Source organism: Hemitrygon akajei, chromosome 4 (genome assembly GCF_048418815.1).
Source record: "Hemitrygon akajei chromosome 4, sHemAka1.3, whole genome shotgun sequence".
Lineage (NCBI taxonomy): Eukaryota > Metazoa > Chordata > Chondrichthyes > Myliobatiformes > Dasyatidae > Hemitrygon > Hemitrygon akajei.
The window spans coordinates 54,272,422-54,298,482 of NC_133127.1; the positions used below are offsets into that span (position 1 = coordinate 54,272,422).

General features: G+C 39.6%; 1 protein-coding gene across 1 annotated transcript in view; it reads right to left on the bottom strand.

Moving 5' to 3' along the window:
• Window positions 1–26,061, bottom strand: part of stx18 (syntaxin 18) — a 181,615-nt gene that overhangs the window by 8,904 nt on the left and 146,650 nt on the right. The window contains exons 6-9 of the mRNA XM_073042630.1: window positions 20,841–20,956; window positions 11,865–11,950; window positions 9,684–9,742; window positions 2,582–2,651 (exon numbers count right to left, since the gene is read on the bottom strand). Of these exons, the coding sequence (XP_072898731.1) occupies window positions 2,582–2,651; window positions 9,684–9,742; window positions 11,865–11,950; window positions 20,841–20,956 (331 nt within the window). The remainder of the gene's footprint in view (window positions 1–2,581; window positions 2,652–9,683; window positions 9,743–11,864; window positions 11,951–20,840; window positions 20,957–26,061) is intronic.

The window sequence follows — 26,061 nt, forward strand, 5'->3', positions numbered from 1 at the left end:
GCAGAAAAGGAAGAAGACATGGAGGGATTGTCTACGGGGTCTCTGTGGGTGGAAGTTAGGAACAGGAAGGGGTCAATAACTCTACTGGGTGTTTTTTTTTATAGACAGCCCAATAGTAAAAGGGACATCAAAGAGCAGATAGGGAGACAGATTCTGGAAAGGAGTAATAATAACAAGGTTGTTGTGGTGGGAGAGAGTGGTGAGTGCGTGGAATGGGCTGGTGGCGGATGCAATATGGTCTTTTTAGAGACTCCTGGATAGGTACATGGAGTTCAGAAAAATAGAGGCTATGGGTAACCCCAGATAATTTCTAAGGTAAGGACATGTTCGGCACAGCTTTTTGGGCTGAAGGACCTGTATTATGCTGTAGGTTTTCTATGTTTCTATAAAAAGCATTGCAAATAGAGCATCTCTGAATAAAGAGCCAAGATCTGGAGTTTCTTCTCTGTATGCTGTTCTTCGTACAATTCAACTGGCATACATTGGCACAAACAGCAAAATTTTAAAGACAAATTGTATTAATTCAAGTTTCTGCAAGCCTTTGCTCTAAATTAAGAAATTCATGTTATAGTTCGGAGAGGCAACCAGTAACAATTTGATTAATGTTGACAAAATTAGACTACCATATAAAAATGGTGCGATAATACATTGACTATGAGAAGGCAAAAAATATTGAAATTCTTAATGGACTGTTCAAAATATAAATGTTCTTGCACTCGGAATGAATTAATCATCACTGGGAGCTTACATAAATTGCACTCAATTGCAGATCACTGTGGAGCATTTAAATTTTATGAGGTTATTTTGGAACACTATTAGAAAAGCTTTAAAAGGTTTTGACTTTTTTTTCTTTTTATACTGACCGATGCATTCTATAGTACCTGGGAAATAGTTTTGAACAATTTTTATATGTTATTTTCTGCAATTTCTGATGTCCTATAGGTGAACAAGAGGTTGATACGTTCTCAATTAGTAAGGGCATCAAAAATTATGGGGAGGAGGCAGGAGGATGAGTTTGAGAGAGATATTTGTCAGCCATGGAGCAGGCTCAGTGGCCTAGTTCTGCTCTGAGGCATTACAGTCTCATAAATTGTCATCATTTTATTTTGTTAAATTCATGGACATGTAAATAGTTGTAAAGAAGATTTTCAAAGCAATTAAAATCACATATGAAAACTTCAATACAAACAGAATACTGGAAGAACTCAGCGGGTAATTAGCCTCTTTAGAAATAAATGGTGAAAGTCAATATTTCAGATTGAGACCCTGCATCAGGATCCAATGGGAACAGGGAAGATGACCATATATAGTAGTGCAAAGGGGGAAGGGGGTGAGGGGATAGAGGATGGCAGGTGATAGGTGGAGTCAGGCGGAGATGGGTTGATGGACAGAATGAACCAGATGTGTTTGGAGGGGTGGGGAGACAAAGGTTGGTAGGTGGTAGGTGGAGTCATATTGCTTAACTTTGCTTGATCAGGCTGGTTTAAATTTTATGTTTGGAAGTGAATTTGAGCAGAAATTTGAAGAGTTTTCATTAAAGGCACAATTTTGAGCACAATTTGTTCCCATTTCACTGACTGGAAGAAAGGAAGAAGCAACTTCCAGTTCTTTAATGGACTTGACAAGAAGAAGAACTGAAGCAAAATCTACTATGTACATCCAAAACTGCCAGTTGTGCAGTGGCATCTGCACCAGAGTTTGAGGCAAGTGGTCCTGGGTTCGAATCTGGCCAGCTCCTTGCTCACTTTCCATCCGTGCTGGGTTGAGCATCGAGCTACTAAGTTGGCCTCGTAAAAAACAAATGCCAAAAAAACGAGAAAGTTGCTGCTGATGTGCCCCAAGGCATGAAGAAGAAAAACAACATTCCAAAATATGTCTCTTGTCATTTGGTTAAAATTGGAAGAAGATGCATTTTAAAGTGAGAGAAATCTAATACAGAAAATACTGATTTCTATCAATAACAGGCTGAAATCTCTGTGAAAATGGCACTTAAATACTAATGAACATTAAAATAAATAAGAAGATATATATTTAAAAACAACATTGCATGAAAATGCTTAAGAGCAGCAATTTTTACACCTTGTTTTCCGCAGCTTGCACAGGACGTACATGATAGCACCTGTATGTTGCGTTCAGTTTCCAACCTTCCTTCCACTTACTTCATAGAGATTGAATTTCAAAAGTGAAGTACAACAGACAGTTGTTCTTACATTGTGTGACTATCTTTGCAAAGTGAGGGAAATTTCTACCCCAAAGCATAGATCACCAGCATGTTATTTACCTGTGGCACAGTGTGTGGGTACAATTAATCAGTGTCATTATTTGTACTTTGAATGAGCAATTTAATCTGAAGCACCCCCAATTTCAGTGTATGAGAAACAACATCTGACCAACAAATGCACTTATTGATCAGACTAAATTCTAAAAGGCGTTTGGTTCCCAGTGAATTCAAATCACTTTTCCATAGCTTTATTTAAATGCACAATTTGAAAAAGGACCACCACATCCCAAAGAACCAAATTCATTTGCTATGCAAAATAGGTTAGCAACACGTAAAGGAAAAAAATAATATTTAGCTCACCTGTTGCAGAACTTTGTCAGTAAAAATTTCCTGAAGTCTTGAGATTTCAACTACTTTTCCCTCAATTTGCCTGTTCCAAATATATACAATATTTTTTTACATACAGGTCAAGGATATGTTCATTTGAAAATAGAATCAAATATAATAAACAGAGCTTTAAAAAATTTCTCAGCACTGGAGGGGATGCAATCGATCATCAGCCAGTTGTGGGTTTCCTGTTTTTATTTCACATTTCCAGAATTTGCTGCTTTGTTTTTCCATTGATCTCTTAACTAGCAGTGTTGGAGATTGAAAACTTTCCTTATTCAGGATAATCCCATAGGTGGTGTGACATGGGGATTACATGAGGGTAAACTCTTCATCTGTACGACAACATAGCATGTTTGCCCCCAATCTCAGCATGTTGCAGCAGTGTTTTACTTACTTACTTTCACTTACTTCTACCATTTCAACTATCCTGTTGAATCTCAGAGTGTCAAGTTGTAGGAAGATTTTCTTTGAGGCTAGATATAATTAAGTTTAAAAATATTTCTGGGACCTGGAAAATGCTGGTAAAACCACACTCAGTTCTCATCAGTAGATGATATTGCAGGCTTTGCACATTGAATGCTGTAATCTCTGAGATGATGGTCCCCTGAATGTATTATTACACCTGCGACTAAACTTCAAAGCTGTACTTCATGTACTATAAAACGTGTGGTTGCAGACATCCTTCTCCAGATTGGAAACCTAATCTTGAGTAAATATTAAAGACGTTTTACAGGATTCGTAAACCTCTGGCTGTATAGGCATTTACATACAGTTAAGACTGTCGCAGTGAGCGGCTAAGTGTCTGACTGGAGGCATAACATAGTCAGAGCAAAATGACAAATTTCCTTTCTTGAGTATAAGACCATAATATATCGGAGCAGAATTAAGCTATTTGTCCCATCGAGTCTGCTCCACCATTTCATCATGGCTGATCTAATTTTCCTCTCAACCTCAATCTCCTGCCTTCTACCCATTTGCCTTCATACCTTGACCAATCAAGAATCTATTAACCTCTGCTTTAAATATACATAAACACTTGGCCTCCACACCTGTCTGTAGTAAAGAATTCCACAGATTCACTACTCTCTGGCAAAAGAAATTCCTCTTCATTTCTAATCTAAAAGAACGGCCTCTATTCTGAGGCTGTGTCCTCTAGTCTTAAACTCTCCAACCACAGGAAGCATCCCCTCCACATCCACTTTATCAAGGCCTCTCACCATTCTATGGGTTTCAATAAGCTCACCCCTCATACTTCTGAATTTCAGCGAATACAGGCCCAAAGCCATCAAACGCTCTTCATACGACAAGCTATTGAATCCTATAACCATTTTTGTGAACTTTCTTTGAACCTACTCCAGTTTTGGCAATTATTTTTAAGATAAGAGGCCCAAAATTGCTCACAATACTCTAAGTGAGGCCTCACCCATTCTTTATAAGTTATCAGCATTACATCCTTGCTTTTATATTCTAGTCCTCTTGAGATGAATGCTAACATAACATTTGTCTTCTTCACCACAGACTCAATCTGCAAATTAATCTTTAGGGAATCCTGCACAGGGACTCCCAAAGTTCCTTTGTGCCTCAGGTTTCGTTTATTCTCTCTATTTCGGAAATAGTCAACCTTTTCATTTCTTCTTCCAAAGTGCATGACCATACACTTACGAAAATTGTATTTCATCTGCTATTTCTTTGCCCATTTTCCTAATCTGTCCAAATACTTCTGTAGCCTCTCTTCTTCCCCAAAACTACCTACCTGCCTCTCCACCTATCTTCATATTGTCTGCAAACTTTCCAACAAAACCAACAATTCCATCATCCAAATTACTGACATACAACGTTAAAAGAATTGGTCTCAATACAGACCCCTGTGGAAAACGACTACCGTAGTCACTGGGAGCCAACCAGAAAAGGCCCTTTTATTCCCACTCTGCCTCCTGCCAATCAGACTCTGCTTTATCCATTCTAGGGTCTTTCCTTTAATTCCATGGGCTTGTAGCTTGTTAAGCAGTCTCATGTATGGCACCTTGTTAAAGGTCTTCTGAAAATCCAAATACACAACATCAACCAATTCTCCTTTCTCTATCCTGCCTGTTACTTCTTCAAAGAATTCCAACAGATTTGTCAGGTAAAATTTCCCTCAAGGAAACCATGCTGACCATGACCCATTTTATCACGTGCCTCCAAGTACCCTGAGACCTCATCCTTAATAATCAACTCCAACATCTTCCCAACCACTGAGGTCAGACAAACTGGTGTATAGTTCCCCTTTTTCTGCCTCTTTCCCTTCTAGAAGACTGGAGTGACTTTTGCAACTTTCCAATCTTCCTGAACCATTTCATAATCTGGTGATTCTTGAAAGTTTATTACTAATGTCTCCACAATCTCTTCAGCCATCTCTTTGAGTAGATCATCTGGTCCAGGTGACTTACCTACCTTCAGACAGACCTTTCAGCTTCCCATGAACCTTCTCTCTAGTTACGGTAGCTTCACACACTTCATGACCCTGACACCTGGAACTACTAGCATATTGCTAGCACTGAGGTACAAACCGTCCTCTCTGTACTGGTCCCCCTTTCGCTGGAAGACAGCCCAATAATCCAAAAATCTTATGCCCTCCCTCCTACACCATCTCCTTAGCCACATACTAAACTGTATAATCCTCTTAGTTCTGGCTTCACTAGCATGTGGCACGGGTAGCAATCCTGAGATCACAACCCTGAAGGTCCTGCCCTTTACTCCCTGAACTCCCTATGCAGAACCTTGTCGCTCATCCCAGCCACGTCATTGGTACCCACATGGACCACAACTTCTGGCTGTTTATCTTCCCAATTAAGAATGCTGAGAACTCGATCCGAGATATCCCAGACCCCGGCACCCAGGAGGCAACATACCTCTTTGTTCTCGCCACAGAACCTCCAGTCCATTCCCCTAATGCATCCCCTATCACCACAGTAGGCCACTTCTCCCCGTTCCGAGTCACAGAGGCAGACTCAGTGCCAGAGACTTGACCACTGTGAATTTCCTCTGTTAGGTCACCGTGCCCACACGCCACCCCCAATGGCCTGCACCTTGGGTGTAACTTCCTCTCTCTATGTCCTGTCTATCAGCCCCTTGGGTGGTGATCTGGAGTTCATCCAGTTTTGGCTCCAACTCCTTGGCGCAGATTGTTAGAAGCTGCAGCTGGATGCACTTCTCGCAGTTGTAGTTGTCATGGGTACGGGAGTTTTCCCTGCCTTCCCACATCACACAAGTGGAGCATTCAACTATCGCGCCTGGCATCTCTATTGTCAGAGCTGAGCAGATAGAAAGAAGAGGAGGGGAAAAAGATGAGCTTTTCTTTTCTTCTGTTTTCTCTACATGAAGTTTCTCTTTGCGAAAATCTTAAAGAGCTAAAGCCTCAAGATCACCACTCCGACTCTGTCCACTCAAGACGATGCCCGCTGCCATGATGGCCTTAAAAATGTTAATGGGCCACATGGGTTTGTACAAACATCTGGTAGCTTTGTGATACTCACTGTTGCTATTAGCTTTGTATTTGGTTACTGGATTTTAAAGTTGTTTTCTGTCATAGATGGATTTGAATAAGAGTTCTGCTTAGCCTAGACCCTTGGACACTGAATCAGAACCAGAGTCAGGTTAATTTTCACTGACGTATGTCATGAAGGCTTGAAGCAGCAATACAATGCAAGACATGAAAATTAGTGTATGTTCTAAAAAAGTGCAAAAGGTGGTTAACGAAATAGTGTACATTGACAGCTCAGACGTCTGATGACGTTAGTGAAGAAGGTTGAATGTGGGTCTTCAGGTACATATACCTCCTCCCTGATGGTAGTAATGAAAAGACGACATGTCCCTGCTGGTGAGAGGCTTTGATGAAGCTTGGCATTTTCTTGAGGCACCACCTCTTTAGAAGAGTGGAATTAGCCCATTCAGTCTGCTTCACCATCCCATCCCTCTCAACCCCATTTACCTGCCTTCTCCCTGTAACCTTTGACTCCTTAACTAATCAAAAACCTATCAACCTATCAAAAACCTATAACAATTTAAAAAGATCAAATGACTCGGCTTCCACAGCCGTTCGTGGCAATAAATTTCTGAGGTTCACCACCCATGATAGAACTTGCTGAGTCTACAATGCTCTACAGCCTCTTGAGATCCTGTGCACTGGAGCCTCCGTACCAGGCTGTGATGCGATCAGTCAGAATGCTCTGCCCCATACATTTGCAAATCTTTGGTGATATGCCAAATCTCCTCTAACTTCTAATGAAGTATAACCACTGGCATGCCTTTGGCTTTGGGCCCAGGATAGATGCTGTGAGATGTTTTCAGGCAGAAATCTGAAGCTACCTACTCTTTCTGCTGCTCAGCCCTCAGTAAGGAGTCATGAGTGTTTTCCCAATGTCTTCTTCTTAAAGACCGCAATCAATTCTTTAGTCTTGCTGAAGTTGAGTGAAATATTGTTGTGACACCACTCAAACAACCGATCTCTCACTTCTGTAGATCTCCTGAGTCCGCAAATAACAGTGGTGTCATCGGCAACTGTTTTGATGAAACTTGAGGCTGTGCCTAGCTCCACAGTCATAAATGCAGACAGAGCAGTGGGCTTAGCACACATCCTTGAGCTGTGCCCTTATTAATTGTCAGTGACGAGATGCTAGGTACCGATCAACCCTTACTGTTCTCTCCTAGTAAGGCAGCTGAGGATCCTGTTGCAGTGGGAGGTACAGGGGTCCAGGTTTTAAAGCCTGGTGATTAGTGCTGAGGATATGATGGCATTGAACACCATACTGTAATCAATAAACAGCTACATGGTGTATGTTTTGCTGTTTTGCTGTTGTCCAGATGCTCCAAAGTGAGCTGAGAGCCAGGGAGATTGCATCTGCTGTAGACATGCTGTGGAGGTAGGCAAGTTGCAGAGGTTCCCGGGCTCTGCCTCAGATAGGAGTTAACTCTAGCCACAATTAACCTCTCAAAACACTTCATCACAGTAGATGTGAGTGCTACCTGGCTTTAGTGACAGAAAAGACAGCTGGTTTTTAATTACATCTGTCTGGTCAATCTGAAGCTCCAGGTAATGAAAGAACAGAATATTTATTACTTCACCAGATATTTTACTGATGCAAAGACCTTTTGATATGGCAAGTCCCTCCAACTGCTAGTTAATTTATTAAATATTTGTGAGTCATTTAATTAGAGGTTTAATTATTTAATTATTTATTTGCTTAATTGGTTTCCGGTAGTGCTTGGCAAACCAAAACCTTTACATTTGAAAGTCAAGGGCCATAAATGCAAGGGAATGTCACTGCTTCAGAGTTGCCATCAAACTTTATACTATCACAATCCCAGAACTGACAGCACTGTGAATGCAGCTTCACCAGATACCTGCAGTGGTTGAGAAAGCTAATGTCCCCATCTCTATACTAACTAGTGATCAGGTTTTCCAGTGATGCCCACATCCTACAAAATTACAAGCAAAAATTCTTCACTATATATCTGTTCTATAGACATTAATAATCATTACAAAAATGTGGAATGTTCCAAGTCAGCAAAGTACAGTCTGTCCAAAAAGTTTTTAAGTTCGACATCTTACATTTAATGTGCTGGCAACAATGCTCCAGGAATGAAAAACAAAAAAAAACTTCAAACCAGAACTAAATGAAAGACCTAAAAAAAAATCACTTGGAAGAAGTACTAAAAAAGCTGTTGGTGCTTTTGAAATGAGGCTTCCAGCTCAATATACAGCACAAACCTTTTATCCAAGATTATATTATGCCACCTCTAACCCCTGAACAGTGCTGAAATTCAAAACAGCTGCTTTTTCATTGGGTGGAGATAAGTATAATGAGAATAACTAAAACAGCTCTTTGTAAGAAGACACAAGAGAAAAAGAACATTGGAAATATTCTGCTGGCTAACTCAAATACAAAAATAGTGGAATGAAGAAAGGGCAAAGGCCATGAACCACACAGATTTTGTCCCATCTGCAATATCAGGAATTCCATACCACTTATTAATTCTCCTGCAGGAGGTAACTGAGAATGTGTACTGGCTGTAGGAATAAATTCCCTGAAATTTCTCTTGGAGCCCTGGGGTAATTTTGTAAAACTTCTGGTTATTACTTTAATATTGAAATAGACATTAGTCAGTCCCAGGCAATTTCATCCTGCAGGCATGTCCAGTTTTTGCAGCACAGAAATCATTTTCTTAGAACAACATTTGATCTCCTAATTTGATGCATATCTGTTTAACTTTTATTCCTAATTTTCAGCAGATGTTTATCCAAATGATTATAAACAAAATTATCAGGGAGAAGTTTCACTGCTTTTACTAGGAGAGAATCACAACACAGAAGGAATTTTTATAGTGTCTTATTTTAAAACTTAACTCACTTTGTGCACTTTGATTCTCCAGTTCTTGGCTGGGTCCTCAATTCATACTTGGTTAATAATAGGGAAATTGGCTAGTGATCTTTAATGGCAGGCCTATAAACTTAGGCTTGGGGACCACCCCGAATAGGTAGGTCCCTGTACCAATACAGAGCAAAATAACTTCTCAGCTATGTCTTACCCAACAAGGTATAGAGAGCTTGGATGTCAGCAGCATCAGTTGAAAGTTTGTGGGGATGGGGTTGGAGAAGGGGAAGAAGGATGAGGTGAGTGCCAATTGGAACAGCATTGAGAAGAAATGGAGAAATGGTGGAAGCTCTTCTCCACTATTTGAATGCAGGTTTGGAGCTATTCTCAGAGAAGATAAGGCTAAAGTTGTGCAGCAGGCACTTCCTGTATTGAAGTTCATAAGTAATCATTTTTAGGATAAAATGGCAAATATTAGTGAAAATAATATTTATGCAAATCTTCCAACGGGACACTACTTGCATTATGATTCAATCTCAAAGGAAAAGTAATTCCTAAAAGCAGGAAAACACTCATTTGTCAGGGGACATATTTTTTCTTCACCGGCAATAATTTTCATAAACAGCTCACTGAGTCATTAACTGTTCTAAAATAAACATTAGTTTGCAATTGTTTTCTTTACATGCCTTTTTGTCAGAGTTGTATTATTAGAACATTACCTTACTTCATCCACCAAACTATTCATCTCACTGACAAGGCGCTGGTTTTCTTGTTCAAACTGCCAGAAATGAAGCAGAGTATTAATTATCATGCAAACTTATGAAGTATTTAAATATTCATATCTAGACTACTCAATTCAAGTTCATTTTTAATGTCTTCTAGTTACAGATTAAAAAAAGAAAATGAGAAAGGAATTTGTGAGCACAGAAAGCTTTGGGAGGAGAGACTTCTTTGTTGCTCAGATGTTTACTACCAACACTTGAATTGAACAAACACTTTCAGAATACACAACATATCAGGAAACAGAGATAAGAGATGAATAAATATTTTCAGAGTCAATCTCAATCCTAAAGTCCTTACAGTACTGATTTCACTCTCATCCATCCAAATAATTCATTTATTTGTGTGTGAATAAAATCTATGTAAATTTGAAAAAAGACAAGATCATCAAACCTGGGCACATGTAGTATACACAAAATGTCTAAATCCAAGTGTACTGGGAGAGAGCTTTTACTCAGAATGTAGAAGCATGGATAGACCAATTTTTTTGGAACAGGCAAAAATCTGAAACTACCAACAAGCTCTCCATTATTGACTTATTTTTATATCACGGTAAAATAAAAATACAGTAAAATTCTGATAAACCAATATCAAAATGTTTGGAAATCCTAATAATTCAGCATCTGGTTCACTCATTCTATCCATGATGTGGGGTGCATGGATAGAACCACGGGTCCAGAATCCCCGCAGGACTGGGATCTGGGCTGTGTGCTGGATGGGTGAAAGCCAGGGGTCAGAATCACTGTTTGAAACCAGAGCCATGGCCAAGAGTGCTTATTTATCTTATGCTCCCTTTAAACTCACCAAGTTCACTGGAAAATTTATTATACTACTGAGTCATGTGTTATTAAAGCAAACTTGGTTACTAATAAGAGTAATAACCAATAGTCCAGAAATCTGCTAGTTTGGCACTAACTACGTCCCAAATTTGCCAGATAATGCTAAAGCAACACACACAAAATGCTGGTGGAACGCAGCAGGCCAGGCAGCATCTATAGGAAGAAGCACTGTCGACGTTTCAGGCCGAGACCCTTCGTTAGGACTAATTGAAAGAAAAGATACTAAGAGATTTGAAAGTAGGAGGGGGAGGGGGAAATCTGAAATGATAGGTAAAGACAGGAGGGGGTGGGGTGAAGCTAAGAGCTGGAAAGGTGATTGGCAAAAGGGATACAGAGCTGGAGAAGGGAAAGGATCATGGGACGGGAGGCCTAGGGAGAAAGGGGGGAGGGGAGCACCAGAGGGAGATGGAGAACAGGCAAAGAGTGATGGGCAGAGCGAGAAAAAAAAGGGGGGAAGGAGAGGAATAAATAAATAAGGGATGGGGTAAGAAGGGGAGGAGGGGCATTAACAGAAGTTAGAGAAATCAATGTTCATGCCATCAGGTTGGAGGCTACCCAGACGGAATATAAGGTGTTGTTCCTCCAACCTGAGAGTGGCTTCATCTTGACAGTAGAGGAGGCCATGGATAGACTTATCAGAATAGGAATGGGATGTGGAATTAAAATGTGTGGCCACTGGGAGATCCTGCTTTCTCTGGCGGACCGAGCGTAGGTGTTCAGCGAAACAGTCTCCCAGTCTGCGTCAGGTCTCACCAATATATAAAAGGCCGCACCAGCCGACTCACAGGTGAAGTGTTGCCTCACCTGGAAGGACTGTCTGCGGCCCTGAATGGTGGTGAGGAAAGAAGTGTAAGGGCAGGTGTAGCACTTGTAGGTGCCAGGAGGGAGATTGGTGAGAAGGGATGGGAGGAACGAATGGACAAGGGAGTTGCGTAGGGAGCGATCCCTGCGGAAAGCAGAAGGGGGTGGAGGGAAAGATGTGCTTGGTAGTGGTATTTCAGAATAGAACAGAAAATTGAATCTTAAATCTTCATGTAATGAATAGCAAGAATTCAAATGCAGCACAAAAACAATGTAATTGAAAAGCAAATATGAGACAGAAAGGCCATTTGGATGGTTAAACTTCTTTGAAAGAATAAGGGTGACGCTTTAGTATTCCTCAGAGTCTGATGTAATTGCACTCAAAAGTTAACTTGATACTATTAACCATAAACAAGTGACTTGTTTTTAGGATCAGGAACCATAAAGTAAGTATTAATTATATTAAAGAACTGAACTTACTATTTGTATTTCTTCAGGTGAAAGTTCATCACTCTTTGCATCATTCCAAAGACCTAAATTATCCTGTGGCTCTGGAAACATGTTTCCTATGTGTAAAGAAAATACATGTAAAATAATTTTATCTTTGATGCTAAATTTAAGGAAATGACTGATTCTTTGAAAAGGAAGCTGGATAATCACATGAGGAAGAAATGAGAAGGATATATTATAGCTGGAGAAGATTAAGTTAGAATTATATATGTACACAGCAAAAACATCAGTAGAGATCTGTTTAAGTAAGTGGCCTGTTCCTATGATAATGCTTCTTGTTTTTCTCTGTAATCTATATAAGAGGCATTATACTGGAAAATATTTTCAGAGTGTTTACTAAATACTCATGTGGAGGTTTTACTTTAAAAAAAAACTTTTCATCTCTGTGCTGAATGCTCAATTCTTCTTTTACTGTTTACTGTTTATTTATACTGTGCACTACATGCATGTTGAATTATAGTTTATTGACTTATTTGTGGTAATATTTTATTTTATATCCTGTGTGTGATGTACGTTTTCTGGGTACACCATGGACCAGAGAAATGTTTTTTCATTTGATTGTATACAGTATTGTGCAAAAGTCTTAGGGACATGTAAACATTTCTGTAAAGCGAAGATCCTTTCAAAATAATGAAACGTTCCTAACTATTAAAAAAGTACTATAAAGAGCAATAAAAAGTGAAAAAAAAAACCAAAACCAAATCAATGTTTGGTGTGACCATCCTTTGCCTTTAAAACTGCATTAATTCTCTTAGGTACACTGTCAGGTGCAGTTTTATAAGAAAATCGGCCGGGAGATTGTTCGTCTTGGAGAACTTGCCACAGTTACTCTGCACACTTTGGCTGTCTTGCTTACTTCCATCTCTCCAGATAATCCCAGACAGCCTAGATGATGGTATGGCCTCTGTGGAGATCATACCATCTGAAACCATATAAAAAATGTAGGATGCCTAAGACTTTTGCACAGTAACTGTATATGCACAGTCAGATGACGATAAACTTGTTCTTGAACTTGAAAAATTATGATCCCTGGTTCTGATCAGGCCTATTATATCCTTCTACGCACTAGAATGCAGGTCATCAGACCTTGGGGATTTACCACCTTTCAGTCCAAATATTTTCACCATTAATACTGTTAAAATCTTTGTGATCTTTATTTGCTTGAGAATATAGAAATTCACTATTTCCGAGAAGTGTTCTGTGTCTTCTATGATGATAGACACAAAGCTGATCTTTTCCTTTTAACATATCTGAAGTCCATTTTTAAGATAAGAGTCAGCTTACTCTTGTATTTGACTTTCTCTTTCTTTTGCAGTACTTCAGTCTTCCTTTGAGGAATTCAAATTTCATTTTAATTTCTGATATCCATCTTTTTGTTTGACGTAATGCTATTGTCTCTTGAAATGTATGTCTTATTCCCACTTCTTGCTGAGGTTAATTGAATTAAAGAGCAAAATTTACTTGTATGTATCTTTTAAACATTAGCCATTGCCTCTTCTTTCACTTTATTCAAGTATCTGTATGGAAACCATAGAAAGGGTGCAGAGGAGATTTACAAGTGTACAATGTACTGTGTATGTTAATCAAAATGGCTTCTTTGTTTTGATAAGAGTAGGAATGCTTCTTTGTATGATAAGTGCTTTCTCTCGCAGTTGTTTAGCTTTAGACTTGCTGATATCGAGATTGTATTCATTTGTTGACCAATGGGGAATGTTATTTTGTCTTGTGAGGCTGGGAGCTTGGGGGTTTTTGCGGTCTTTTCAGGGGAGTCGGGAAGAAGACGCCAAGGAAGGTGGACGTGCACTGCACTGCTCAGTCGACCACCAGGGTGGTCCCAGGTGCAAGGACGTGGAGGTCGGAGGAAAGTGACGAGGGGTCGAATGGTTCGATGGCTGAGCTCCAACGATGTGCACTAAACTGACTGAACTTTGATAAGTTGGCGCCTTTTACTTTATTTTCTTTTCCTTCATATATATTGTATTGCATAGTACTCTTTTAGTTTTAGTAAAATCTTTAAAGTGTATTCCATAACGGTATCTGGTGTGAGTTTGATATGGTGTGTGTGCGCACGGCATAAACTCGATTCTCTCAGCACCTGCGTGTACGGGAGGTGGGGTTGGTGAGTGGCTGGATCTCCTTTTCCCCTAGACATATACCAGCCTGTTGGGTAAGTGTTACACAACGATGTCGCCTGGATTGGGGAGCATGCCTTATGAGAATAGGTTGAGTGAACTCGACTTTCTCTCCTTGGAGCGACAGAGGCTGAGAGGTGACCTGATAGAGACCAAGATTAGCTGACAAAGATGAAATTATTTTTGCTTGATGATATTTAATGCCTGAATTCCAAGTAAATTTAGTTGGATAATCTGGTGTGTGATATTCAGTTTACCCAGGATGCTGGGAATCTTAACAGGTTGGGCAGCATTTGTGTAAAGAGAAACAGTTGATATTTAAAACTAGAACAATGAAAATAGAAAATCTACAGCACATTACAGGCCTTTCACCCCACAATGTTGTGCCGACCATATAACATACTCTAGAAGCTGCCTAGAATTTTCCTCGTGCATAGCCCTCTATTTTTCTAAGCTCCATGTACCTATCTAAGAGTCTCTTAAAAGACCCTATTGTATCCGCCTTTACCACCTTCACTGGTGACTTATCTAACTTAATACCTTTCAACAGCTCCAGCACATTGTCTTTCTTAATGTCTATACACACATCCCCATAATTGCAGGTCAAAGTTTCCTCATCAGAATAGGTAAAGGGAGAAAACAAGTTAGCTTTCAGTTCTGGGAAGGTGGGTGAGGGATTTGTAAAACCCAGGAGATCTCTGTTACAAGATGGAACCAAGTGACTTAATGGAGCAGTTAGAAGAATATTATGCTACTCTGTCTGTGTTAATGATCATCAGGTAATGTTATTCCAGTAGAGAAAGGAAAACTAAGCCAAAATGATTAATTATCAGTTGATGACAAAGAAATTCCATGAATTTAAAACATCTTTTCCTCTGTAATTTAATGGCACTGTTTGGTTTATTTTATTTGCTTCATCTAGATTAGATATTAAAATCAGTTTGCACATTTCCAAAATTACTGGTAATTACCCTGCTGCCTTCAAAATGCTGATATTTATTGAACTAAGCAAAATTTTCCTCACTTGTAAAACATTTTCTTTCTGCATGTCTTTCCCTGTTAAAAGGTACATACCTATTGCCAAAATTTAAATTACTATGCAGTTTGAGTATTTTACAGTTGTTTTTAATCAATATAAAATAGATTCTACATTTTACATAGTGCCATCTTTTATTTTTTTTAATAGTGGCTATTTGCAACATGAACATTTTTTTAATATGTCTACTTATTGAAATGAACCTTTGCATTTAGAACATCACATATACTGTATTGTCAATGTAATTCATTAGCGGTGGGCCAATCGATTTGAAGAGAGAGAGAGCTTTGCACAGGCCAGGGAGAAAAGTTTAAAAAAGGAGCGTTTCATGGGGACTGGTGCATTAGTGGCGGACCAATCGATCTGCGATTCATTAACAGGAGCAACTAAAAGTAAAGCAGAGTCAAAGTGGAGCGGCCATTGTGTGAGTGGACCAGTGTAGGAGTGGGAACTTTTGTGAGGAGGCTCAAGTGAGTAGCAGGTAAGCTTTTGTATTGGTTGAATAAAAAGTCACTAAATTACAGCTAATTAAATAAAGTAGGGATAATGCAGGATCAGGTGATGTGTTGTAGCTGCATGATGTGGGAGCTGGTGGACCTAATTGTGGTTCCTGGTGACCACACCTGCAGCAAGTGTTCGCTGCTCGAGGATCTCAGGATCAAAGTTGATGACCTGGAATCTGAGCTTCAAACACTGCGGCAAATCAGGGAGGGGGAGGGTTACCTGGACGCTCTACTTCAAGAGGTAGTCACACCCATTAGATTAGCTGCCTTAAATTCGGTCTGTGGTCAGGGACAAGAGGGTTTGATTGTGAGTGTGGTGGGTAGTGTCATCCAGGAGACAGTGCTGGAGGAACCTTAGCCCTTAAGCTTGTCCAACAGGTCTGAGATTTTTGCTCCCTGTGTGGATGAAGAGTGGGGGCTGTAGGAAGGATGAGCAACTTAACTGTGGCACTGCAATTCAGGGAGCCATTCAGGGGGGAAAGAAGAGAAATGTAGTGGTAACTGGGGATAGTATAGTCAGAGGAATAAATAGAGTTCTCTGTCGTGAGGATAGTGTTCTGAAGACTGTGTTGCCTGCCTGGTGCCTGGGTTCAGGACATCTTATCTGACCTGAAGAAGAATTTGCAGTGGGTGGGGAAGATCCAGTTGCCGTGGTCCATGTGGGTACCAATGACATAGGTAGAATGAGGAAAGAGGTTCTGCTGAGGGAATTTGAGCAGCTAGGGGCTAAATTAAAAAGCAGAACCAAAAAGGTAGTAATCTTTGTATTACTACCTGAGCCACGTGTAAATTGGCATAGGGTCAAGTCAAGAAGATTAGAGAGTTAACTGCGTGGCTGAAGGATTGGTGTGGAAGAAGTGGGTTTGAATTCATGCGAAATTGGCACTAGTATTGGGAAAGGAGGGAGCTGTTCCAATGGGATGAGCTCCACCTGAACCATGATGGGACCTGGATCCTAGCCAATCATATAACTCAGGCTGTGGACAGGGCTTTAAACTAAATAGCAGGAGGATGGGTTCAACAGATTGGAGACATACGGATAACGTAAAACAGAAAAGTGTGAAGAAAGATAAAGAAAAAACAAAAGATAAAAAAGAGAAAAGTAAGAGTGGTGTGAAGAAAAGTGAAGTGCAAAAGAGTAAAAGACTACAAGATTTTAAAAGCACAATGAGTGTAAGGGCTTTTTATCTGAATGCCATAATATTCGAAACAAGGTCAGTGAACTTCTGGCTCAAATCAGTACAAAGCGGTATGATTTAGTGGTCATTACAGAGATGTGGTTGCAACGTGGAGAGGATTGGGAATTAAATATCCAAGGATATCAGGTAATATGGAAGGATAGGCTGGAAGGTAAGGGAAGTGGGGCAATGCTTTTAATAAAAGATGAAATCAGGGCGATAGTGAGAGACGATATAAGATTTAATGAGCTGAACGTTGAATCCATTTGAGTACAGATTAGGAATAGTAAAGGGAAAAAAATCATTGGTGGGAGTTGTCTATCCGCCACTGAATAATAACACTACTGTGGCATTGGCAATAAACAGAGAAATATCAGTTTATTTCACTGGATAACTGATATTCCAAAATAACTGGAACAGCAGTTAGTATGGGGGACTTCAACTCGCACATAGATTGGGTGAATCAAGTTGGTCGAGGCAGTCTTGAGGTGGACTTCATAGAATGCATCCGTGATGGCTTTCTTGAATAGCATGTTACTGAACCTACAAGGGAACATGCTATCTTAGATCTGGTCCTGTGCAGTGAGACAAGGTAAAATTAGTGATCTTGTACTTAGGGTTCCTCTTGGAAAGAGTGATCACAGTATGATTGTATTTCTCATACAAATGGAGGATGCAATAGTTCAATCTAAAACCAGTGTATTATGCCTAAACAATGGAGACTACAATGGGATGAGGAGGATTTGGTTGGTGTAGAATGAAACACAGGCTGTATATATGGCGGGACAGTTGAGGAACAGTGGAAGGCTTTCAAAAAGATTTTTCACGGTGCTCAACAGAAGTATATTCCAGTTAAAAGCAACAACAGTAAGGGTGGGGAGAGCCAGATTTGGATAACTAAAGAAATAAAATAAGGTATCAACCTAAAAGTTCGTGCATACAAAGTTGCCAAGAGTAGGGGGAAACTGGAAGATTGGGAAAACTTTAAAAAGCAACAAAGTACCAGTAAGCAAGCAATAATGAAAGGGAAGCTAGATTATGAAAATACCTAGCATAAAATATAAAAATGGATAGTAAAAGTTTTTATAATTATATAAAGCGGGAAAGGGTGGCTATAGTGAATGTAGATCCCTTGGTGGACGAGAAGGGGGAATTGATATTGGGTAATGAGGAAGTAGCCAAGGCTTTGAATGACTATTTGGTGTCGGTCTTCACGGTGGAGGACACATCTAACATGCCAAAGAGAGATGTCGTGGATGCGATATGAGGTGTTGACCTCGATACAATAGCTATCACTAGAGAGGTAGTGCTGACCAAACTTGTGGTCCTGAAGATAGATAACTCCCCTGGTCCTGATGGAAAGCATACCAGTATACTGAAAGAAATGGCAGAGGTTATAGTCAATACTTTGGTTGATAATTTACTAAAATTCTCTGGACTCTGGATAGGTCCCGGCAGATTGAAAGATGGCAAATGTCTCGCCACTGTTCAAAAAAGGATGTAGGCAAAAGGCAGGTAACTATAGGCCAGTTAGTTTAACATCTGTAGTTGGGAAAATGCTTGAAGCTATCATTAAAGAAGAAACAGCGAGGCATCTGGAAAGAAATGGATCCATCAGGTGGACGCAGCATGGATTCAGCAAAGGCAGGTCCTGTTTGACAAACTTACTGGAGTTCTTTGAGGATATAATGAGCACAGAGGGGAACAGATGGATGTTATTTACTTGAATTTCTAGAAGACATTCGATAAGGTGCCACATCAAAGACTTATCCATAAGATAAGGATGTATGGAGTTGGGGGTGATGTATTAGCATGGAGAGAGGATTGGTTAACTAACAGAAAGCAGAGAGTTGGGATACATGGGTGTTACTCCGGTTAGCAATCAATGGTGAGCAGTGTGCCACGGGTCGGTGCTGGGCCCACAACTATCCATGATATACATCAATTATCTAGAAAAGGGTGCCGAGTGTAGTGTATCTAAGATTGCGGATGACACTAAATTGAGTAGAAAAGCAAATTATGCCGAAGATACAGAGAATCTTCAGAGAGATATAGACAGGTTAAGTGAGTGGGCAAGGGTCTGGCAGATGGAGTACAATGTTGTAAATGCAAGGTCATCCAAGGAAAAATTAAAGAGCAGATTATCACTTAAATGGTAAAAAAATTTGTAGCATGCTGCTGTGCAGAAGAACTTGGGAATGCTTATGCATGCATCACAAAAGGTTGGTTTGCAGATGGAGCAGACTATCAAGAAGGCAAATGGAATGTTGGCCTTCATTGCTAGAGGGATTAAATTTAAGAGCAGGGAGGTTATGCTGCAACCGTACAGGATACTGGTGAGGCTGCACCTGGAGTACTGTGTGCAGTTCCATTCTCCTTAAATGAAGGAGGACATACTGGCTTTGGAGGCATTGCAGAGGAGGTTCAGCAGGTTGATTCCAGAGATGATGGGGTTAGACTATGAGGGGAGATTGAGTCGCCTGGACTGTGCTCACTGGAATTCAGAAGAATGAGAGGAGATCTTACAGAAACATATAAAATTATGAAAGGTATAGATAAAATAGAGGCAGGAAAGTTGTTTCCACTGGTAGGTGAGACTAGAACTATGGAGCATAGCCTCAAGATTCCAGGGAGTAGATTTAGGACAGAGATGAGGAGGAACTACTTTTCCAAGAGAGTGGTGAGTCTATGGAATTCTCTGTCCAATGAAGCAGTGGAGACTACATTTATTTATATATATTTATAAATATATTTAAGACAAGGTTGGATAGAGAAGGGGAACTAAGGGTTATGGGGAAAAGGCAGGTAGGTGGAGATGAATCCATGGCCAGATCAGCCATGATCTTCCTGAATGGTCGAGCGGGCTTGATGGGCCAGATGCCCTACTCCTGCCCCTATTTCTTATGTCCTTATGTCATGATTCCATTACAATTAACTAGAGTCTGTCTTGTAAACTCACACCATGCTTTTGATTTCTTAAGCTTTCAAAATACATCATGCCTATAAGGTATTATTACATAGAAACATAGAAAATAGGTGCAGGAGTAGACCATTCGGCCCTTTGAGCCTGCACCGCCATTCAGTATGATCACGGCTGATCATCCAACTCCGAACCCTGTACCTGCTTTCTCTCCATACCCCCTGATCCCTTTAGCCACAAGGGCCATATCTAACTTCCTCTTAAATATAGCCAATGAACCGGCCTCAACTGTTTCCTGTGGCAGAGAATTCCACAGATTCACCATTCTCTGTGTGAAGAAGTTTTTCCTCATCTCGGTCCTAAAAGGCTTCCCCTTTATCCTTAAACTGTGACCCCTCGTTCTGGACTTCCCCAACATTGGAAACAATGTTCCTGCATCTAGCCTGTCCAATCCCTTTAGAATTTTATACGTTTCAATAAGATCCCCCCTCAATCTTCTAAATTCCAGTGAGTATAAGCCTAGACGATCCAGTCTTCCTTCATATGAAAGTCCTGCCATCCCAGGAATCAATCTGGTGAACCTTCTCTGTACTCCCTCTACGGCAAGAATGTCTTTCCTCAGATTAGGGGACCAAAACTGGACACAATATTCTAGGTGCGGTCTCACCAAGGCCTTGTACAACTGCAGTAGAACCTCCCTGCTCCTGTACTCAAATCCTTTTGCTATGAATGCCAACATACCATTTGCCTTTTTCACTGCCTGCTGTTCCTGCATGACCACCTTCAATGACTGGTGTACAATGACACCCAGGTCGCGTTGCATCTCCCCTTTTCCTAATCGGCCACCGTTCAGATAATAATCTGTTTTCATGTTCTTGCAACCAAAGTGGATAACCTCACATTTATCCACATTAAATTGCATCTGCCATGAATATGCCCACTCACCTAACCTATCCAAGTCACCCTGCATCCTCTTAGCATCCTCCTCACAGCTAACACCGCCGCCCAGCTTCGTGTCATCCGCAAATTTGGAGATGCTGCATTTAATTCCCTCGTCTAAATCATTAATATATATTGTAAACAAATGGGGTCCTAGCACTGAGCCTTGCGGTACCCCACTAGTCACTGGCTGCCATTCTGAAAAGGCAAACACATGCAGTTATTAACTGTTACAAACCATTGCTTTCTTCTTTTAAAACTAACTCCTCCAAACTTTCAGACCCAGTTGGAGGAATCCTCTCTGAAGATGAAATTGACATCTTTTTGCTATGCTGTTCAGGCTCAAGTCTTGACCTATGAAAAAGTAATTCTGTTAGAACACCATATAACAGCAAACTGGATTTTCTCATCCCTATATTACTTCATTCACAAGTTCACTTAGAATTAAAAATGTCTCTCGCAATCAAAGATAAAATAAAAATAAAATTTCTGCAATATTCCATTTAATTTAATCATATCACCCTTAATATTTCTAAATCTCAGGGGCTTCTATCCCTTCTAATCATAATGTTATAAATAAAACATTTCATGATTAGTGATTGATGCCACTCAGCAACGAACTAAGCCACTGAGCCATTTGCGGCTCAAATTTTAAATCATGGAGAATTATTGTTTCATTATTTTTATTCTTCTCTTCCTCTTCTATGTTACTCCATTGTATTTATCACATTACTTAATTTTCAATACCACTCTGTTTCCATAGCTTATTGACAATTTTCAGTTCCTCCCAAGATCATGTAGGAAATAGATTGTTAACTTTTCCCCAGAATAAAAAGATACACAAAGGAAACTGTGAGTTCTGTGAAATCCACCATTTTCTTTCCAGGACTTCTGTGTAGCTGATGGATTAAAGCAGAGGAGCCAGAACAGCCCATGCCTGGATCCCACATCAGCATTTTGAATGAGGGGCTATACCACTCCTATCAGTGTAGACCTTCATATCAAAGTCCACTTCTCTGTTACATTGGTGATTTGCATGACCAGATCCCAGCTTTGGATGCCTGATTCAGGTAGGCACCTTTCTAAGTAATATATTTACTCATTGCACAGTTCTTCCCTGACACTCCACTCCCCCAAATTGTAAACACAGCCCCCAGCTACTCTCCAACTCCTGACCACTGATATGCCCAGTGTGTACTTCTTGCCCAAAAATTTTAGCCTAGCCCTTTCCTCCCCGAGTCTCCTCACACAACCCTCAATCCTACACTGACCTCATGGCTTGCTTTCAACCTACTAATACCTGATAGCTACCCTCTGCCACTATTGACCTTCACCACACCCCAGGACAAACACTGCAATGAGAACTTGGACTTGGAACAACCTCAGGTTTCCTTCGTGTGTTCTGTCTTGACCTATTCAACAGCCTACAATGCTTTGGTCTTGTGCAGTTCTGAATTCAGTAGCAGAAAATCCCTGAACAAAGGGAGCATTAATATAACAGTGTATAGCAAGTTGATCTTTGCTGTATACTCTCATATTTATACTCCCAAATAAGCACCATTCCATTTCTCCTTGCTCGTTTGAATATAATGTTACTGCTTTCTGTATAAATGTTGTTTAAATGGAATTAATATTTAAATGGAAACAGACTTCAACTCTATTATGACTTTAAAATTTTATATTTATAATTACCAAAACATCTTAAGAAATACTGCTGGTAATATCTCTTATATGTGCTGAACTCATTAAGATTAAAAAACATGGAAGAATGAAAACAAGAATGATTAACACATTCTTTTTCTTTTAAACCATCCAGGTGGCAATATAACCAGAATAAAAACAAGAGAACAATTTTACAATAATTACAAAAACTTAGAAAGCATTAATACCACTAATTATTCATTCAAAAAACAGTGACACAAGCAATATTTGCAATATGGATCCAATCAGAAATGAACACTTAGGGATACAATTGCAATAGTTATATATGCAATGAAATCGGCCCTAGGCCCAAAAGTATTGAGCTGCTATAAATGCAATTGCAGAATAATCTCTGATCAAAACATACTGCCCAATTTATCTCAATGGCAAATTTATACAAAATTACAACAAAGTATTCTAAATTAAGTCTGTGCTAATTTTTCAACCCACTCCATTAAGAGGATATATTTGAAGTATTCAAACAAATAAAATGGTTCTAGAGGGTAATTGGTGAATGAAATTTCATTTGTTAATGTAACAAGCTGCAGCAGTCTAAATTTAGGATGCACACTGGGTACAGTTAGAAGAGTTACAACATTTAAGATAAAGTTAGATAAATGTGGATGGTTTAAGATTATGATAAAGTTAAATCTAAGATGCTTAATTTTACCTGTAATAATATTTAAAAAACATGCACATTAATGTAATAGAGAAAAATACATAGGAAGCGTAAAAACTAAGTCATATAGAAAATGAACCCATTTCTAAGAAACATATACTTGGGAGTTTTAATTGGGTTGGTAGTTTGCACTTGTTTTACCAAGCATGTCTTCTGATTCTGCTACACATAGAATTCTGTAAGTACTTTTTGGTTACGTCCTTGTATAGTTGAAGTCAGGCTCTTAAAACACTGTTTTTCTGGTGGACTTGCTAATAAAATAGCACCTTGGGGTACAGTTTGTATCAGCTTGAGTGAAGGAAGTCAATGCCAGTCTGTTCGGGCATGTGGCTGATGTGGTTAATTATTTGGCAATGTGTAAAGCTGCAAGATCTGAGGTAAAGTTTGCAGCAAATGTGCAGCTATATTATGCACTGGAAGATTAACTGGAGTAGCATAACATTGGGACATTGGTATATTGAGAAATAACTGAGGGTCTTACAATGTGTGACATTTTATAGTGCATTTACTAGGTTTTCCCATTGTCGTGAAAAAAATCAATCCTTCTCCATGCTGGTCACTGCTTTTTAGTCATATGTTTAAAGAGACCCTCTCTCCTTGAGTCTCCAGAGCACCATCAGAGGACCAGGAGCCCTACTCTCCCATCTTCTTTCCCAGGCTACATTTGATTGTAGAACAATTCCCAACATTTCCTCCAGACATAATACATCATTGCTTTGATAGAGATCAATTTGAAGAAGTCTATTCATTTATCTATCGATTTATTCAGTTTTCAGCATGGAGCCATTTATTGACCATCTCTTTTTCCCCTTGAGAAGGTGATAATAATGGCTTCCTAGGCTGTTTCAGAGAACAGGAGCATCCGACAGACTGTATTCAATTAATGGACCAACCGGGTAAAGTTGGCAGAACTCTTCCTTTAAGGGTTTTAGTGGACCAAGTGTGTTCAATCAGGTCTATTGCTTTTGAGGTCTTTATTACTTTGTTGTTCCACATTCCATTTAATTAACAGGAATTTAAATTCTGTAGCTACCGTAGAATTGTACGCTGAATTGGTCCTAAGTCTCTGGATAATTAATTTAGGCTTTTGGGTCATCAGTTGAGTGAATTAATAGCTACATAACTGTTTAACTCAGATTATGTGTAACTGATGATTTGCAGTCCTTCGCTGATGACAGTAACCAACGGGTGTGCCATCTGCATACAACTCTGATATAATTTCGAAGCAACCCCTGCATTCCACTCAGCATTTGTGAAGGATTCCCAGATGTCAGTGGAGATGTTGTGGTTTTTCAAGGAAGCTCTGGAACATCCTTGAATCTTTTCCTTTAGCCACCTGGTAATATCTACTGATGACAGAGCTCAAAAGACTGCAATATGATGGAGCAGGTAGTGCTGCTGCCTCCAAAGTTCTCGTGATCCAGATTTGATCCTGACATTGGGTACCAATTAGGTGGAGTTTGCATACTCCCGATGTGACTGCATGTATTACCTGCTCACATCACCTGTTTCTCCACCACCCAGGTGTTCTGGTTTCCTCTTACAACCCAAAGCTGAGAAGCTAAGCGGCTATTGTAAATTGTCCCTTGTGTAGGTGGGTGGTTGAAGAATCAGAGCCAGTTTAATCAGGAAGTTTGAGAAAGACTGTAAAGGAATAAACTGGAGAATGAGATAAATGAGAAGGCTCTGAGAACCAGCATAGACTTGATGAATCAAATGACCTTTTTCTCTGCAACGAATGTATGAAAATTTGAATCTGGATGCATAAGTATTGTCTGTGATGGGATACTAGTGGTCAGTATCCAAATAATATGGCAACAGAGTTTATGAAGTGAAATTAGGGCAGTAACACTGGGTGAGTTTTACTGGCACAACAAAACCTCTAAATCTTTCACAATTGGTGATGTTTCTCTAGTGCCTTTAGATACCTACACTTAACAGAGAACCAGTAGTATATATGGAAGGTCAGGGATTACTGCTGCTGACAGACCATGAATTTTTTGCCACTTTTGAAGTCTTGATTTTTAAACAACCCTACCCTCAATCAGGTGTAGTGATGCACAGAAAATATTGTTGAATGCCATCACTCATGCCTACTTTCACTCAGAAGTGGCCTGTTTTTATCAGAGTTGCACTGTGTATCTTAATAATAAATGCAGCTATTGTAAGGAAGGACAAACTCATTTAAAGTCTTTGACTCTGTCACCCAGGACTATGGAGCACCTTCAGTTCTCTGAATAAATTATATTTGCTTCACAATGGCATGCAAGTCATCAGTCTAACCATGGAAACTACAACTGTGCAGATTGCATCATTACCTTGACACTTTCAATCTTTCTCACTGTAATGCTGCACCTCATATCCAATAACCCTCCTGCTGGAGTGGAAATAATTTACAGGACTAATAGTAAATTAGTCCTAAATAATCTACGCTATATAACCAAGGTCATCCCAACCTCAGTTCTTAACTTCAAATAGGCTGAGGGTATTTATGCTAGCATATGTCTACAGGCTGAGATTCTAGTCAAATACTGAAGCACTGGAGAAATGGGCTTTATATCCATAAATCAACATTTAGCACAAATACTGAGATACCTCAAAAATATCCCCTTCATGGCACCATACTGTTAACAGTGAATAGAATTGCACCATCAGGTAGGAGGTACAGAAACCTGAAGGCACATACTCAACGATTCAGGAACAGCTTCTTCCCCTCTGCCATCCAATTTCTAAATGAACAATGAATCTTTGGACACTACCTCACTTTTTTAAAATTTACAGTATTTCTGTTTTTGCACGATTTAAAAAAAATCTATTCAATATACGTAATTGATTTACTTGTTTATTTATTATTATTTTTTCCCCTCTGCTAGATTATGTATTGCATTGAACTGCCGCTGCTAAGTTAACAAATTACACAGCACATGCTGGTGATAATAAACCTGATTCTGATTCTGGCTATATTGTGTCTCTAAATCATCTATCCCTCACCTTAAAGCTATGTCTTCTGGTTACAAACATTTCTGCTAAGGGAGAAAGTTTATCTATTCCCTTCATAATTTTTTTTATACTTCTTTTA